Here is a 19,552-nt window from a genome sequence, read left to right as displayed (position 1 = left end):
GCAAAAGTTGAATGTCCAGAAGGTGGTATCCTGTAATGAACAGAAAAGAGAGGTCACTGTTATGCAAAGTCTAAATAATAAGCAAGTCGATAAATTGTTCACTTTTGACAGGGTATGCTTCTTTAGTCTCTTTTCTGATAATGTTACTTCATAACGTTCTCTTATGATCAACATGTAAAAAGTGTTCTTCTTGATTACAATTTGCTAGGTTTTTGGACCAAAAGCACAGCAAAAATCCATATATGAGCAGGCCATTTCCCCAATAGTTAATGAAGCTCTTGACGGATTCAACTGCACTGTCTTCGCTTATGGGCAGACGGGCACTGGTAAAACTTATACAATGGAAGGCGGGATGAGAAATAAGGTATAGAATCTATATATTGATTATGTTGTCATCTACCTGCTTTGACTGACAATATAAGATATCTTCTCTCTTCATGGCAAGCGTAATGTACACATATTGTTTCTTGTAGAGTGGCAATTTGCCTACTGAGGCTGGTGTTATTCCACGGGCTATTCGTCAAATTTTTGATACACTTGAAGCACAAGATGCTGACTATAGTGTGAAAGTAACGTTCTTGGAAATATATAATGAAGAAATAACTGATTTACTAGCTCCTGATGAGAATCCAAGAACTGCAGACGACAGGCAAAAGAAATCTATTTCGTTGATGGAGGATGGGAAGGGTTGTGTAATAGTAAGAGGCCTTGAAGAAGAATATGTGTATAGCGTAAATGAAATTTATAGTCTCTTGGAACGAGGGTCTTCCAAACGGCGTACAGCAGACACTCTGATGAACAAGCGCAGCAGGTATGTTTTCCTCAGTCACCAAAAAGATATTTGACTCCAGAGGACCACTTCATGTTAACTCTTCTCCCTTTCTCTTTGTTTTGCAGTCGCTCTCATTCTGTCTTTTCCATTACTGTCCACATAAAAGAAGCAACAGTTGGTGATGAGGAGCTAATTAAATGTGGCAAAATTAATCTAGTGGATCTGGCAGGATCGGAAAACATATCTCGTTCAGGTGCACGAGAGGTACTATAATAAATTTCTGAGCTTAAGCTTGCTGTCTGGGTAAACATGATCTTGTTAGTCATTGGAAATACAGCCAGAATCGGGTCCAGATAGTATATTTGATTGCGTTTGTACATAGTTAGGCTCCTTATGCTGTTCTAGTAGTACAGGTGTTTTCTTAAAGACAATCGAAAGAAATGATAAGCTCCTAAGTTAGCTTTAAATGAATTTGCAATAATATTGAATTGTATATCAGAGTTTGATATAACTTGTGCTTAAAACTGTAGGGACGTGCAAGAGAAGCAGGGGAAATAAATAAGAGCTTGCTCACGCTGGGCCGCGTCATAAATGCACTAGTGGAACATTCTACTCATATACCTTACAGGTACTTCCTGATATATGTAGACTTTATTTAAACAGTTGGTGGTTCACTATCTTTCTTTCTGTTTTCTATATGTTTAATCTAATGTGCCGACTCTTTTTGCAGGGACAGTAAGCTTACAAGACTTTTAAGAGATTCTTTGGGAGGGAAAACAAAAACCTGCATCATTGCCACAATTTCTCCAACTGCTTCATGCATGGAGGAAACTCTAAGCACACTGGATTACGCCTATCGTGCCAAGAACATTAAAAACAAACCCGAGGTTTGTCTCTTTCAGTCTTTTGTTTCTTGAAATGTATTGTTCTATGTGATCTCTATGATGATGATGGAGTTTATTCGTGCAGGCAAACCAGAAAATGTCAAAGCCTGTGCTGCTTAAGGAATTGTATTCAGAGATTGAGAGAATGAAAGAAGGTTGGATGACAATTGCATAACCTTGTTTTGGTGATTAATTTTATTTTAACCTGTTCAAAGCTGAATGCAGATATCCGAGCGGCACGGGAAAAGAATGGTGTTTATATTCCACATGAACGATTTGTCCAGGATGAAGCTGAAAAAAAGGTGGACCTTCTTTAAGCTCTATACATACAGTTTGAATAAAGTTCCCTTTTGCATTTGTACTAATGTGTACATCGTTTAAAATGTGAAAACTTTGCAGGCTAGGATCGAGAGAATAGAGCAATTGGAGAATGACCTCAACCTCACAGAAAAGGTATATTTTGCTTTCTCCTCAGTTAATTATTCTTCCATGTTATCTTAGTCATCAAACTCACTTCTCCTTTCAGCAAGCGGATCGTTTTCATGAGCTCTATATCAGTGAACAAGAACAGAAGCTGGATTTACAAAGTGAGCTCAAGGACTGCAAGGTTTGCATCATATACCTTCATTATTGCTCAACTCATTGTCAGTTTATGCATCTTATCAGGAATTTGATTTTGTCTATTTCAGATAAATCTGGATAACTGTAACAAGGCTCTGCTTGAACTTCAAGAGGATTACCAAATAGCCACCTCCACCCTGAAAGAGAAGGAGCGTATCATCTCCAAATTGCTATTCTCAGGTAAGGAAATTGAGATATTATTGAGAAATTTTGTAACTCTTTTCTCATATTTGTTGAAAAACTCTCTTTATTTGAAATAATGGCGGCATGTCTTTATATCAGAAAATCTTTTGATTGGACGGGCAAAGGAGTTGCGCAGTGATTTGAAGAATGCATCAGAGGAAATGAATTCCCTCTATGAAAAATTAGGTATGGTTAATGAACTTCAGTATGCAAGGTCATAAGCATGCCCCATGCAGAAAAGTAACTTGTGTCCTGCATTTTTGGTAATTGGCAAATGATTAATGATTATTGTAGTTTTATTTACTTTTCTGGCTGAACAGAATACATTTGAAAAGAAAAGATGATTATTGTAGTTTTATTTTACATGTCATCCAAAATCCTTTCTCGTGAACTACACGCAAGTCAAGTGCTTTTTTCTTTCTGCAGATAAGAAAGACAAGATGGAAGCAGAAAATCAGAGCTTGGTTATGACATTTGGTTCTCAGCTTGATCGGAGTTTGAAAGACCTGCATAAGACCATCCTAGGGTCTGTTTCTCAACAGCAGTATCAACTAAGATGCATGGAGGAACATGTTCAGTCATACCTTGCGAGTAAATGTGATGTAAGAGAGACTTGGTTATGTCATGTACTATAGATTTACTATAGTTATCTGTTTATTAAAACTATTGCTATTACCAGGCAGCACAGGTGCTGGAATCCAGGATTAAGAAGATAACAGAGACATATAGTGCTGGAGTAACAGCCTTGAAGGAGCTGGCCGCCATGCTGCAAAAGAAAGCATCATCTGACCTGGAGCAAATAAATGCTAAGACGTTATCACAGACAGTGGCTGTTGAGAAGGTATCTTGTCAAAGAGTTTCATATACCATTCATAGAATGTTCTTGATTTATTAGCTGAGCGTGGTACAAATGTTTGTCTTTATAGTTTCTTGAAACTGCGGTTAAGGAAGCCAACGAGGTCATCCAAGATGTTCAGCACTCTCTTGATGAGCAGAAACAGCTATTGGCTTTCTCCGCTCAACAACAAGAGGAGGTAGGTTTAATTCATACTTGTTATAATTTGCACTTGAAAATGATTAGAGGTTCTTAATCTTTGAGTAAAACTGTAGGGATTGCAAAGAAGCTTGATGTCAGCACAAGTAATTTCGAAGGCCACTGGGAACTTTTTTGATGACCTCCAGGACCGCACTTGTCAAGTCATGAGAAATCTTGAAGAAACCCAAATTCAACGAGTCAACCAATTGGTGAATTTTGAGAAAATGTTTAAGGTAAGTAAACCCGAAATCTACAGGTGTGTTTTGATAAGATGGTATAAGAATGACCGATGAACATTCATTGCTTTGAAACAGGAAGAAGCTTCTAGAGAGGAAAAACAGGCTATGGAAAAAATTGCAATAATAATTGGAACATTGACATCTAAAAAAGCCTCTATGGTAAGTATTTGATTTTATTTGTCACTTGAATGAGTAGTTCGTAGGTATTTTTGTTAATTGACATTTAGGAAAAAAATATTAGGTATCGGAGGCATCAACCGACATCCAGGAAAAGAGTAAAGAAGAGAACACCAGGTTGCAAAAGGCAATGTTTAACATGCAAAAAGTGGCAACGGATGCTAGGAAGGAGTTGAGCAAATATTTCGGAAAGGTGGAATGTGATTTTATGAAAGACACATTCTCAGCAGTTGAATCTCAGGCAATCATGGAAAACTGCATCCAAGAGTGGTAAGTTTATTCATTTTCTTCTCAAATTTTATTTTTAACCTTGAAACAAATCTGAAAATATAGTGCAAAAAGATTGTATCCTCTGTTTGTGTAGGAAAAGAGAGCGCACAAGATTCTAATATTGCAGCACCCTATGCAACGTTGAGCATGCATAACGTGCTGCAAGGGGTTTCCCCCTATCAATTTGTCACTCCATATAACTTTTTCCTTCTCATGGTAAGTGCAGCTCAGAGAGAGTGGGTTACTCTAGCAAACAGTGGGAAAATGCCCAGTCAGCCATAAATACTCTTAATCAGAACAGTGCTGCAAATATCGAATCTACTGTGAAGTGAGTTTCCGTTCTTTCACACATCAAACTTTGTAGTCATAGTTTGTTGTACCATTCCAATGCTCTATTCAAATTTCAATTCCTTGCTTTCAACAGGGAAAATATCTCTGCTAATCATTCTACACATGAAAAGTTTGTTTCTGCATCTTCCCGTGTGGATTCAGATTTCAATGCTTTAGCCACCGACACATTGTCATGCGTTAATGGTAATTTCAATTTACTTATGCGAAAAACTAAGTGCTTCACTCCCTATACAATATAATCCACTCTTCCAATGCCTAACTGGTGATTTGAAAACTTGCAGATTCGCTAATGCTGGACTATGAAAAGACGAAGGAAATAGACTCCGTGACTGCTGTGTGTGTGGATCAACTCAAATCGGCACAAGAAAAGCATGGTGATGGTGTATCAACCATACGAAATCAAGCAGAAAAGTGCCTTGTACAAGATTATTTGGTATGTCGTCACCTAGTATGAATAAGATGTGATTTATTAATAGTACACGGCCAACTTCATTGCATGCCTAATATTATCGCTTGCTGGTATGATTAAACAGGTGGATAAGCATGCCGGTGCAACCAAGAAACCAGTCATAGCTGTCCCCAGCTTGGAATCTATCGAGGAGATGAGAAGCTCCGTCGATGTCAAAGAAGACGGTACATCTGATAACAAATTAAAACGGAGCCAAATGGAAATCAAGATCGCAGGTCCTAGAACTCCTTTCGCGGATGTCAACTGAATTCTGAGTGAAGAATTCAAAGTATCTGCAGTATAATGTTCCATTTCAAAACATCGAAACATGCTCATCAACTGATGAGTTCCGAAAAAGTCCTATGCTGCAGGTGCACGCAGCTCATTCAGAGAGCGATGCATGCCAAGGTCTTCTGCCTCATTTAATATTTAGAAACTAACAAAGAATTCTTGTTGTAATATTTTGTAGTTCCCGTCAATGAAAACATCTACAAGTTTCTCCGACTTCTCTAACTGATTAAAGTAATAATGTTGAAAACCATCTTACGAAAATACCTAGAATTTGTCACCTTGGCATCACAGACTTAACAACACGCCGTGTGTTATAAATTTTTTATAACACGCCTTGTGATTGGTTAGGAATACTGCCACGTTAGTGTCCCTGTTTCATGTTAGTTTTGTTTGCATCTATGGGTAAGAGAAGAAAATCAAAGAAGGAAAACCAATTTAGTCATAAATTCTCATCTTCCTTTGCATTCGGCAGGCATCCCACGCTTTTTTATTTTACTATCTTAAAATAAACAGAGAATATTAGGTGAATTATTAACTCATTTGCCAATTCTTTTCTGCCACTTTGTTTGGTAAGGACCATGCATCATACTTCCTTCTTAAGTACGACGCTTAGTTTAGGTGATTATTCTGTAAATCTCAGTGCTTTTAACAAAAGTGCTTTTCTGACTTCAATTCTTAGAACATCCGAAGTACTCAGAAGCTGCTTCGCAGCTTCCTTCAGAGTTTCATAGACATAGCCGGATAGCCCTTCGCTGACGACTCGCTGCAACAAGTATAACTGGTCCAATTTACCTGCTTTCAAGCCAAAGACTGGCCAACGCTCCCACGGTCAAAATAATATAATATATTACATATATGTATATATGCGTGTGTCTGGCGTGTGTGCACCATATATATACACACACACAAAAAGGTTCAAACTCTGATTACGAGGAAAAACCAAAAAAAACCACCACACTTGCCCGTTTCCTTAACGCGGCACAAGGGCAGAAGAGTCAATTAAGATAAGTAAAAAACCAAACACTAGAAGAAAAATCCTCTATAAATAAAACCACAACTGGATGAGGAGCTTCATCCCTTCACAACATTTTGCATTTCAACATTTTGAGACATTTGCACGTTTGCTTTTGCTTTTGCTTAGACATGAAGAGAGATATGACAAGAGAGGAATTAGGGTTTGGAATTAAGGGTTTGGACATGGCAAAGTGTCTAATGCTATTATCATGCGGCATGCAGACCAAAACATGTTCGTCTTCAAACGATGTGTTCGAGTGCAAGACTTGCAACCGGAAGTTTGCGTCGTTCCAAGCTCTCGGCGGCCATAGAGCGAGCCATAAGAGGCTGAGAACATCGACGAGTCATGATGATGAAGACCGTAAAAATGAACCTGAAAAAGGAAGCGATAAGTTGATGGTGACAAACAAGAAGGCTAAAACACATGAGTGCTCGATATGTGGATCAAAGTTCGGCATGGGACAAGCCTTGGGTGGTCATATGAGGAGGCACAAAGCTTCTAATATGAACATGGTCAGTTTTCCTCATGCTCCTTCAGTTGTTTCGTCGAAGATTCCAGTCTTAACAAGGTCGAATAGTAAAAGAGTTATGAGCTTGGAGATGGATTTGAACTTGACACCATTGGAGAATGACTTGAAGTTATTGTTTGGGAAGATGGCACCAAAAGTTGATGCTTTTGCATCATAATTATTTGATGTACTTGTAACATACCATGGGGACTCACCATTGTATTATTCTCATTAGTTCTAAATTTTATTCGATTATTAATTTTATCAACGTTATTAATTGAATTATCACTTTGATTTTCTTAACTTAATTCTCCTTTTGTTTTTTCAAGTCTTGTCTTTTATTTTACGTACCTAAGTATGATCGTTTAATCTGTCTTTGGTGCGTTTGATTCGTTTACCGATAATTCAAGTGTATCTAATTATGTTAAAAAGAACAGAAAATTGATCGATGAAGAATTCTGTGTATATATGTGGGCTAAGTCCATGCTTGAACCAGAAAAGGATAGGTCAAAGGTCCATTGAAATATAAAGAAGCCTTCGTATGAGCCTTCCGTTGTGGGCTTTCCTTCCACCTTCCTCTAAACAGAAAATTGTACAGTATTTTATTACATGTGATATTCGACAATAATTCATACTAAGGAGAGGAAGGAAGATTTAAACTCAAAACGCAATAAGTTGGAAATGAAGGCTTTTAACAATTAGAGCAATCCACCACTTACAACAATATTTGGCTTCTTTAAGTCTTTACACTTTTTTTTAGCTTGTGAATTGAACAATTTACAAACAATCAAGAACGTATTAAAAAAAGAAGTGCAAAACGCAATAATGAAAATGTGGGAAAACGGTGAATTGTCATGACGATTAAGGCTTTTTTTTAAACCCACTACATATTATGTTCAAAATCTCATCTTCCGTTAACGTAGCTTACTAGCTTTAAATAACAATATCGTTTGTAATAAATAATAATAATAATAATGAAAACGCAGAATTCATTCTCCGTCCAAGAAGACGTCTTGGACGGCAGAACGCACCCAGTTTTATATTGGGCTTTGACCGGCTACTTCCTCCTCATTAAACTTGACATTTGCTCTTTTACCCACCTCCCTAGCCTTCTTATTTGTACATCATTCAAAACTAATTAGGCATGAGGTTACCAGCATTTCTCTTCACTTTTATATGAGAGGTTTTAGATTTGATTCTCACCAAAATACAAATTTGAACCACATTATCACTAACTCTTTGTGATGCTTAATGTAGATAATCTTGTTTGTTCAAAAAAATTTATGCAAGAGGTCAATCATTACATTTTATTCTAAGATATAAATTAATGTTGTGTTGTTACACTTAGTGATGGGTTCATGAATTTTTCTTTTCTTGAAAAAAAATTAATGTCACATGCTAGTTTTTTCATGGCTCCCTACCTATGTTTCGGCCTTATAAGGCATCTTTCGAACATTTTGTTTTAATGGTAGCCACGCTCAAGAAGAACATTTCATGTGTAGCACTGATTTTTTTACCATAATGTTTGGTCTACATTTACAGTGTTATTATATAAGCATTTCGTATGACTTCTATTTCCTAAATCTGTCATTTTAACATGAACCTATCTTGTCCTATGTCTATTATTTTTACAGATTTTGAATCACTTCTCTTTTCTAAATTTTCTTCATCAAATTTGACTCATAACTTATCCTACATCAAACTCCCCACTTGAAAGAAACTCGACCTCAATCATTTTGGATTGAAATAAACAATGAGCAAACATTCATAAAATTTGAAAAGAAAATAAAACTCGAAACTCATGATTCACCTACTTTTCTAAACTCATGCAGCAACACTCAAAACTTTATTTACTTAGAGCATCTCTTATCAAAACTTTAGTTGTTAAGAGCATCTCATGTAGGAGATGCAAAATGCTTTGAAATGTGTGTTTTGCATTTTTTGTTGACCGGAAAACTCTCAAATAGAGAGATGTAAAATACATATCTTAGTCGGAAAATATAAATAAAAACCGAAATTTACATTTTTTAAATATTTTTTAATGTTGGGTCCCACAAATCAAAGAGAAAAAATTAAATAGATATCAAATGTACATTTCTTCCATTGGAGTAGAACTCACATTTACATCTTACGAAAATATAAATGAGATGTAAATATAGTTTTTGCATCTCTCTGTTGGAGATGCTTTGTGGAGCTAATTATGATCTAAAACAAGTGCCTGACTACTCTATTTAATTACCATGAAACTTACACATTCGGATTCAACTAGTGTAAAATAGTGAAGCTAATTAATGTACTGAAAAACCACTAGTAGTTTGAATTGATACAAGTCTTTTCAAATCCTTGTCACACACTGAAACAAGCCAAACTGAACCTGTTTGGGTTATTTTTTAACATTGGGCTTAATGATAATAAGGCCCGAGGGTGTCACAGCAAAATGGGGACTTGCCCGAAGCCCAGCCAAGAGGCCTGAAGCAAATTGAAGCCATTTCAACTAAAGCATAGGCCATGTGCTTATAATTGAAGTGATAGTTGACAGAGACCAAATCACCACCAGCCCAAAAAGCACTTTCTAATGACATGAAGGTGTAAATACAAGATGACTCACTGCCCCTGAAAGCCCTCGGCCAAGAACAAAGTCAAAGTAATAGGGCCAAATTGTCTATAAAAGAAGAAAGAGACATCAAAGATAAGGTCACTCAACCAACCAATCAAAAGATATACAAACTCTACTCTCAAGCTAGTTCGTACCCAGAAAGCTGAAACTTGTCAAGATTCAGTACTTTTAGCTATAGTTCCCTTAGAAGAGCTATCTTTTGTCTAGTGTAAAAGCCCTGCTACCTTCCCTTAAGTGTTGTAGTATCGATTCCCTTGTGTAAAACTCATTTACCATCCAACCTTTTTAGCTTACAAACTCTGTAAACTCAAAGAGAAGTGACTGCAAGAAGTTCGACCTTGCCCGAGTCTCTTTGTTTGTACTTTTATTTAGTAGATTTGTCACTTAATGTACTTTTCAGCATGTATTCAAGTTATTTCCAACAGTTTTCTACCTAAGAGTGTTATTTGCATTCGAATTTGGTTAACTTAATAAACCTATTTTCATTAAGAACAAATTATGTTCAAGGAAATGGTTAAGAGGGCCCTGAACTCCCTTCATTTTGGACATACAAGATTATGAACTAAAAGAGCTTGTTTACAAGGCAAGAAAAAGAATCTAATGCAGACTTAACCCATCTATGACAATCCTTTGATAACAAGAAGTTTAAGTAACTTAGGGTGCAAGTAATCAACTTAAATCACACCTATTCAACATCTGTTATACTGAGATAACAGTGGCATGCCTAGATCCTTGTTAGCTTTGATTGCGAGCCTCAAGGCCTACACCAAAACCCCTACAAAGGCACCTTTCAAACTAACTATGAACTCTTCTTGCAGCGCACCAAGCAGCAAGTGCAAGCCCGACTACACCCCAAGTGCCAAACCCCTAGGGAGCTATGCGAGGGAAATCCTTACCCGAACAGAACCTTATTTACCTTGTTGGCTACTCCGCTTGTAAATGGAGTATACGAGTCTCTGGCGATAAATAGGGACGTCCATCACTCAGTTCACTGGCTAAATCGGGGGAAGAAGAAAGCTGTGTGCCGTAAATAGGGCCGTCGATCACTCAGTTCACTCACTAAATCGAGGAAGAAGAAAACTGTGTGCCCTATCTTTTCCTACCAATTTACTGTCGGTCCCATGCACCCTAAGCTGGGGGTACTTTTACCCCTAATTACGTAGAAGTTACATGCATTGGGTTTGCAGTGAGCTATGTTTTAAATTTCCCCACTCTCCTTATACTAAACGGAAGATCTTCAACTTTTATTTCCTTTGGGTGATTGGGTCCCTTGAGAAAAAACCCAATCCCACCATAACTGTTCTTTTATGTTCATCCACGATGAAAAGCTGAAGTGGCTAGGACTCAAATTATTGCTTGGAGTTATAAAGTTGAAGTGACTAGGGCTCAAATTATTGCGTGGAGTTATAAGATAGGAGAGAAGATATGACAAATATGAGCGAACATAGCAGTACTCAAACATAATTATATGCTTAAAGTTAAAGATCTTCCTGCCATGGTTGCATAATTATCTATTGGGATTATGATTAAAACATTCATTATCGTCTCCACTTTGTTAGTTGTTAGAATATTACGACCATCAACTCATAATACAAATGTATAGGAAACTAATCATCTAGAAAATCATCATGAGATCATTATCAAATCGGTGTTCTAAATTCTGATGGACCTTTTACCATATGGAGAAGAGAGGCAAATCTCACTTACCCATTAGTATACTAACTTAACATTGGTTGCTTTTCAATATAATTTCTTTCAGCTTTTCAATTAACTAATCCACTTCAACTTGTTGCTCATGGTCTCTAATTATGAACTAAAGCGATGGTTTGCACTTTGGATTCATGTGATGTGAAGGAAAGAATGATCACTACAAGAAGCTCTCTATAAAATTTTGTCCATGGGAGCCTTAAAGCGTTTTGTGCATTAAATTAAAAACCCAACGTGAAAATTGGTGTGGTAAAGAAGGAAAGAAGTAGTGCATGTGATGGATAGTGATCTATCTTCCTTCCATATTTTTATATTTTTTATTTAACTTAATAAAGAGCAACAAAATAAAGAATAGGGTTTTTTTTTTTTTTCTACAAGTTAGTACCATTTCTTTGATACTTAATTCCAAGGGAGTTTCTGCATATTTATGGGCTTAATCTATTCTAAGTATACTAGAAATCGTATAAGAACTTGTTATAATTGGATTTATTGGATTGTTTCATCTATGGTGTTGGGTCATAATAACTTTCTAACTTTGCACCAATGATTCTCCTATTATTTTATTAGTGAATAATAATTACATAATTTTTTCATAAAGATAGATTTCATAATTCACATGGATATAAAATCTCACTTGGTCTGCTTTATTAGTAGTCTTTATGTTTTCCCTTTCACCAGTAGTTTGGGAAAGGAGTGGACTCTACTACGAATTGAGTTTAAGAACTAAACAATATCAATTTTTTTTTATAGAGCGTTTGGCAAAGTTTTTTTTTTTTTAAATTTAAAATTTCACTATTTAAAATTTTATTTTCAAAATGAAAAATATCTTCATTTCGAAATTCTCTTGGCTTTTAGTTGAGTAATGTATTCTATGAAGAATACTCTTTCAATCAAAGAAATATATATCAATGATACAAGTCAGATTTTAGATGTAGAAATATAAGAAGGTGGATCCCTTCTCCATGGAAAGACATGGCATGATAATATCGCAGATACACCACATAAAAAAGAATCAACCGAATTTTCCTGATGTAGATGCAATCAAGAAAACCGCATAAGTAAATATATATCCAACTACTTTGATTGCACAATGGAAAGAGCCACCAGTTTATCTCCCCATCGAATCAAATTAGCCAAAAGTGTGTGTTCATAAACCCATACTAAAGTTACAATCAATTCTTGTGAGAGACCTTTCTCACCACCACTTGTGTGAGGGTTGCACTTCTAATCAAATCAGATGTCACCGACCCTAGCTGTTGCTGGGGTCGGTGGTTGTGCTTTCATTATTCTGTTGTCATCCTTTTTGTTGTTTTTCCCATGCTCTCCTTCCCGATCTATCTATTTCTTCATACCCTATTGGCGTTACTCCTTGCTCATATATGCTCGGATCTGCAGCCGCTTCATAACCGCGATTTATTGTTGTACTTCGAGATGGTGTGTAGAGTTCCGATGTTCCCACCGGCTCGGGTGTTCAACACCACCACTTTCTCACTATCTGCCTTTGTTGGCAATGTTGCTCACAGAATCTCACGGGCTTCCTTTACTTGGTTCTTGGTTCTTGGTTCTCATATGTGTGGCTATGTTCGGACAGGTGCTCGCGACGAGGCGTCGGTTGGTTGGTGGCGAGGGTTTGTACTGGTAGGGATGCTCGGTGGAAGGTGCTGCAATGGAAGCCTAGGTTTTCTTTTGTTGTATTTTATGGCTTGGGTCTTTACTGTTTGTTGAGTCCTTTAGGCTAGTTTGGCAAGTCCTCTTTTGTTTGTTTATGCTTCTGTATCTTCGGACCTTGTACTGTTCCTTTGTGTTTGGTAATGAAAATGACCCACTTATCCAAAAAAAAAGTGCAATCAATTCCTGCCACTATTCACGCCAGGAAATTAAAAATATCAATCCGTGTGGCCCAATCCCCACCCCACCAAAAGACTGATAAACTATTCATAATTTCATACCAAAAGAGTTAAATTCATTGATAAGTTGCGAAGAGTTTAACCATATACAGTCTCTCAATGGTCCTATCAAATAAGTGGGAGACACATTAAACTGTGAAACATTACCCTACCATAAAGTAATGTGGTTCCAATGCCAATATAATGTGGTTACCCTAACATATTTAACATTAAAAAATTGCCAAATAAAATGTACCTCAAGCCGAAATATCACAAGTCCCACCTCGTCCTCTATGTACCACGAAAAATCAAATCCATCCTCCAAGATTGAATTTCACAAAAGGACAAATAGTTACAGACAATTGTAAACATCCACAAAGCATCATGTTCATAATTAAACAGTGTTCTGAACTTCAGCAAAACATTATTGTGGGTCGGGACAATATTCGTCATTAGCTCAAACGCATTGTTGATACGACTAAAATCCAACGTTCAATATTTGATCCGAAAGCTATTCCTTCGTGACAATTATGAGGTTAGGTTATTGTGGAACACACGACCACGACATCACTTTCATCACCTAGATTAGATTATATTCATGGTTCATTATGGATCCATCCACCCTTGTATATGATCATAGTTGTACAGGGACTAAATATCTTAGTATTACTTCATTATTTAATTAGATTGTTATTATTATTTTGGTTCAAGCTTCTAATGATGTTTCATCAAGCCTTTTACTTTTCCATTATTTTGTTTGTTGAGCTAGTAATACATGAAGCTCTTTGCATTTGTGATAGTTACTTTAGGATAATTCTTGGCCGTGATTATTACAGTATTATTATGTAGTGTTTCTCCCACTATTTCTTAGCTTAGTATAAGTGGAATAATATATATTTTCAGAAGCTGAGAATTCATATTCTTGTGTCCAATATGTAATTATATTTATCGAAACCATTATTTATGCTAATAATGCATGTATCACCTCTTACATGCCGAAATAATGATCCGGTTGCTGAAATGAATGTGAACGGTGAAGTTGAGAGCATAAACTATGTTTGACTAGATGTACACGGACCTAATCAAATCCTATTTGCAGCCATTGGATCTGAATCAACCCATCAGATAATCCCAAGCACGTGCTTTAGTTTTGGGACAAGAATTGTCTGCCCTCCTACTTCCGGTGCCCTCCCGTGCCTTTTTGTTTTGTATGATCACGGTTCAGCCACGTCAACATTTTATATTATTTTTTTATACAGATAATAAGACAAAAATGAATAGTAATATAAAATATTGAGATGGCTTAACCGTGACCACACAAACAGAAAAGCACAGTAAATAAGAGGGCAGACAATCCTTGTCCTTAGTTTTGACTTATGAGTTAAAAATTCGTGCAACCCTAATTATTTTTTTATGAATATTGTCGGATATATTCTTCATGAACGAGTATTGATTTTGTTTACGTGAAAACATCCTACGCACCTCATGAGTGCTACGTTTCGATTATTCTGTTAGACTGTCTGATATATTATTGTCAAATTGTTAATCTGACATACATATTTCAAACAAAATATATATGTAATCTACATAATATAATTATAACAAAATATTCGTAAAATACACATGTCTTGATGGGTGGATAAATACTCTGAGTTCGTTTTTTCTCAAACCCCCATAACTAAGGTAACAAAGACAACATAATTATCTACTATACTTGTACTTATAGACGTAGACAATTAGCTAGACCAAAGCAACAATGTTTAACTATTTTATTTAGGGCAATGCTAGGAAGACCAAATTTTTTAAATCAAATTTGCAAATCAAATGATATGTTTGTAGATGATTGAATTATTATTTCAGTGTCAATTAACGTGGTTGTTTTTTTAGACAAAATTTTGTAAACTAAATGATATGGGCGTTGATGATTGAATGATTACTTAAGTGTTGATGAACATATTCATTCTTATTAGTGACACATCATTTAGTTTGTAAATTTTATATACAAATTTTATCTCCCTAGCAATGCATACCCTTCCACTTTTATTTATGCACAGGTAATGCTAGGGGAACCAAATTTTTTAAACCAAATGATGTAGTTGTAGATGATTGGATTATTAATTATGTGTTAATTAACAAGGCTTGTTTCTTATTGATGACACATTATTTAGTTTGTCGATTTAATTTGAGAATTTGTTCCCCTTTTATTCTTTATACACAACAAGATTTCATTCTCCAATGCAAAAGCTTTTAATTAGTTGATAAGCCACTTGCGTAATTGGTCAGCCATGACCTCTGATCAGTCCAATCTTTAGTAATAATTATGTAGCTGTTATTATCCAAACACCTGAAGCTTCTCTCACCAAAATCATGGGGGCATTGATCGAATGATAAAGATGAATTTTTCTTTTAAGCTCATGCAATATTTATTTTGTAAATAATGTGAGATTTATTTTAACGTGTGTTAAATTTTCAAGTTAAATGTGAAGACAACACAAATGGGACGACGTAGAACATAAGTGGCTGTTGGTCTTCACACGTGAAACAACTTATTTTGATACCAAAAAACTAATTGTGAATATGAGAAGTAGTACAACTTATTTATAAGCTCATATAAGTCATTTATCTCATCAATATAATATTTATTCTCAAAGACATAATTTAGTGGTCCAATTTACTGATGCATACCTCCAAATTTTGTATTCATGTTACGACAATGAGAATCATGTGTTTGCTCAGTTCTAGGCTTGCCAGGGTCGAGGCCTGTTGGGCTGGTTCAAGCCCAACCCTATTTTTGGGTTGTGGGCTGGTCCTGCCTAGTCTCGGGGTTGGGCTTTATTCGGCCCAATGTTAATTAGGAATGGCCTAGGCCTTGTATTTTAGGCCTTAGGCTGGCCCCTGAGCAGGATTTAGGCCCGACACTATATTGTCCAATGTAATTTAAATATATTGGAAATTTCTTTAAAATAATTAAATTTTTAATATTATATAATTTAATTGACTATATTAAGCAAACAAATATGTTATATCAAAAGGTAATTTTTTTTTTTTTAAGTACATTGATATTTTTTACATTAAGAGCCTAGATTTAATTCTCAATAACATTACGACATTAAATGAAAATGATTAAAGGGCCAAAATTGAGCCTGGCTGGGCAGCCTGCTCATAGGACCTAATTTTCTAGGGTCGTGGTCTAGGTCACAGTCTTACATATTTTACATAGGGTTGGGTCGGGCCATTTAATTTATAGGGTTAAAAATTTTGAGGCCAATTGGGGCTTGGGCTTTAACCTCTTAGGGTCAGCCCAACCCGACCCAACTCATTCACATGTCTACTCAGTTCTATTCTAATTAATACAATGATTAAAATTAACCGCTCATAAAAGATCTATGATGGTAGAAAGAGACAATTTGGAATGAACGCCATTGCTTAGCTAGTTAATTAACACAAGCCAGGAACATGCATGTTTCTAACTTATAAAGTGTTCAGCATAATAGTAATTAAGAATAGAACATTCTCAATGATTATAAGAATATTGATCACAAGAAGCAATGAATCGCCATAATCTAATTGTTTAATTGTTAATCTCTACGCTAATGCGCTAGTCGTTGGAAGGACATTTCGAAGAAATGATCTATTTTAGCTTACAAACAATGTGATACTTATGCATTAGTACATAAATAATTAACCACTTAAGAAGCCAGTCCATTAGCATAACTATAAATAAATTAATCATCCGTACTACCCTTACTATACTATCATCTTAATTAGAACTTTGCGCAACTATTCACGTCTGCTGTTGAGTAATTTAAATCCAAAGTGGGAGGATTAAATTAGTAATAACTTATTAATGTTGATATTTGTTGTATAATATTAATGTGTTCAACCACATGGTTTGAAGTTGGTCGGTGACTTCACACCTTTAGAGATATATATCTTTATTTTGTTACTTAGGAGGAGAGAAATACACTTATTGGAATTCTAACTCACCCACGTAAATACCTTCACCAATTTGGCTAACCCAAAAGCTTGCCTTCAGAAGTATGTTCATCGACAATATTATTTTCGTGCCCATACTATTATCCAAAGATTATTTGTTTTAATGTTAGTTATCACAACAAATATATTTTTTTAAGGACCTCAAATAATATTACACATAGTTAAGGTGGTAACTTACTAACTTATCGAATGATATATTGATGATATTGTTTTAAAAATCATGGTGAAAATAATGCATTCATTTGAAGGGTACTATATTGAGGACTAGCATGATTATTTAAGTTGTAATTTAAAAGTTTCTAGACTAAAAGCATCATATGAGGCCCAGAGAAGCACTTCTGATATGATTGTTCTCGAAGTGGCCCATGGCTGTTCTACAAAACGATAATTTATTGATTAAGATTAGTGTTAAGAAATGTTGTGGAAGACACTCCATGTGCATAATTATTGGCTCGTGAGCCACATGATTAGGACAGTTAACCCTAATCTTGTTTAGTACAGAACCAACAGTTTGGTTGCCTTTTAATTGTTGTTATGGCAGCTTTCTGATAATCATTAACTAATCCACTTTCCATGACAACATATGCATGCATATATCGATGATCCTCTCCAAGCATGGCCTAAAGCGATCACAGCACCGCGGCCATCTTTCTTGACTGAGATAGGAAATAATACCACCCTCACCTGATCAAATATGTTTTCCTAATTCCATGATTACAAAATGGTCAACTTAAATTTTTTTCCCCTGTGATTGAAGTATCAAAATTAATATAATTAGGGCGTATTTGTTTGGTCTCACTAAGTTTCACTGGACTGGATAGAATTACTAATTCGTGTTTGGTGCATGAAGAGACTAAATTTAATGAGACTAAGAGCAACTCCAGCGGGAGTTGGAGCCTGATGGACCGGCAACTTTGATGACCCAATAGCCCCAGCTACCTTCTCTAGCCCATGCGGGCAATTGGGCAGGAGGCCCGAGTGAGAGGCCCGGCTCGAATTGGTGGCCCAAGAGCCTGAGGTCATATGATGCATGTCTAACGTCAGTCACATTATAAAATTAATAAAAAAAATGTAAAAATTAAAAAAAAAATGTAAACAATTAATAAAAAATCAGAAAAAAAAAATTAAAAAAAAAAGATTTAGTTTTTCTATAAATATCTTATCATTATCTTCCGTCTTACACCACAATTTTATATTTGGGTAAATGACAAAAAATTACATCAACTATTGGTCTCACGACACTATCATACCTCATTTTTAAAATTTGGTCCAATGTTATACCTTCCGTTACTTGGCGGTAAATTTTTCAATTAAATACTGACGTGACTTGATTTGGGGTCCACTTTCTATTAAAAATTTAATAAAATATTATTAAAAACTAAAAAAAATTATTTTAAATTATTTAAATATTAAAATAATACATAACAGTGAAAAAAAAACCCTCAGTTCGTCCCTTCCCCCTCTCTCTCTTCTCCCCCTACCTGATTAATCTTCAACCAAAAAAAAAAAAAAAAATTGAAAACCCATCAACCCCCCCCCCCACCCAGATCTCGTCACACCCCCCAAAAATATCATCACCGCACCAACCCCCCCCCCCCAAGATCCCAAGATCCCATCACCCCACCCCCCTCCCAAAACCCTGATCCCTCCCACACCTGCAACCCAAATCCACCACCCCCCCCCCCCCCCTCCCGCCCCGCCCCCCAAAAAAAAGCCAACTTGCAACCCAAAAAGAAGAAGAAGAAGAAAGGGGAAGGAAAAAAAAAAGAAGAAAACCCAATTCGTCCGTTCCCCCCCCCCCCCCAACCCAACCTGCAACCCAGAAAAAAGAAGAAGAAGAAGAAGAAGAAGAAAAGGAAGAAAGGAAAAGAAAAAAAAAACAAAAAAGAAAAGAAGGAAACCCACCCCAGCCCCCCCCCCCCCCCCCCCCCCAAAAAAAAGCCAACCTGCAACCCAGAAAGAAGAAGAAGAAGAAAGGAAAAGAAAAAAAAATAAAGAAGGAAACCTTGTTCGTCCATCCCCCCCTAACCCAACCTGAAGAAGAAGAAGAAGAACAAGAAGAGAGAGAGAGAGAGAGAGAGAGAGAAGGAAACCCAGTTCGTCCCCCACCCCCAACCCCCCCCCCCCCCCCCCAACCCAACCTGCAGAAGAAGAAGGAGAAGAAGAAAAAAAAAATTTTTTACTTTTCTTTATTATTTTAATATAAAAAAAAATAGTTTTTAATAATATTTTATTAATTTTTTTAATAGAAAGTGGGCCCCGAATCAAGTCACGTCAGCATTTTACTGAAAAATATACGACCAAGTAATGGAAGGTATAACATTGGACCAAATTCTAAAGATGAGGTATGACATTGTCAATTTTAAAATATGAGGTATGATAGTGTCATAAGACCAATAGTTGAGGTAGTTTTTTGTAATTTACCTTATAATATTATATTTTGTTAATTATTCTGTTTCTTAGTCCGACACTACACTGAACACTTCACTAAGTCAGTCTAACTTAGTCTATTCTAAGTTAGTCCAGCTTAATCCCTGAAATCAGTTCAGTC

The 19,552-nt window shown here is 36.1% G+C and overlaps 2 protein-coding genes across 2 annotated transcripts; both read left to right on the top strand.

The window, feature by feature from the left end:
* Positions 1-5,485, top strand: LOC103933558 (kinesin-like protein KIN-5B; the record flags this gene model as incomplete). The annotated part of the gene is given in 22 exon segments (XM_048582934.1): positions 1-112; positions 209-364; positions 474-811; positions 898-1,036; positions 1,303-1,400; positions 1,503-1,659; positions 1,742-1,811; positions 1,882-1,958; positions 2,056-2,109; positions 2,183-2,263; positions 2,346-2,457; positions 2,560-2,646; positions 2,887-3,062; positions 3,140-3,301; positions 3,387-3,494; positions 3,571-3,729; positions 3,811-3,894; positions 3,977-4,182; positions 4,409-4,510; positions 4,607-4,716; positions 4,815-4,966; positions 5,067-5,485. Coding segments are annotated over 22 exon segments (2,923 nt in total), but the record flags the coding sequence as incomplete, so codon positions are not given.
* Positions 5,486-6,334: 849 nt separating this feature from the next.
* LOC103933549 (zinc finger protein ZAT11-like) lies at positions 6,335-7,098 on the top strand. The gene has a single exon (XM_048583548.1). The coding sequence runs from the start codon at positions 6,416-6,418 to the stop codon at positions 6,971-6,973; it is 558 nt and encodes a 185-aa protein (XP_048439505.1). The 5' UTR covers positions 6,335-6,415; the 3' UTR covers positions 6,974-7,098.
* Positions 7,099-19,552: the final 12,454 nt, after the last annotated feature.

Source organism: the organism of the source record quoted next, unplaced genomic scaffold, assembly GCF_019419815.1.
Source record: "Pyrus x bretschneideri cultivar Hongxiangsu unplaced genomic scaffold, Pyrus_bretschneideri_v1 Contig2, whole genome shotgun sequence".
Taxonomy (NCBI): Eukaryota; Viridiplantae; Streptophyta; class Magnoliopsida; order Rosales; family Rosaceae; genus Pyrus; species Pyrus x bretschneideri.
Note: the sequence above shows the minus strand (reverse complement) of the source record. Positions and strands in the feature narration are given on the sequence as shown.

Coding starts and splice junctions, on each gene's coding strand:
- LOC103933549 (XM_048583548.1), top strand. CDS start 6,416: ATGAAGAGAGATATGACAAGAGAGGAATTAGGGTTTGGAATTAAGGGT.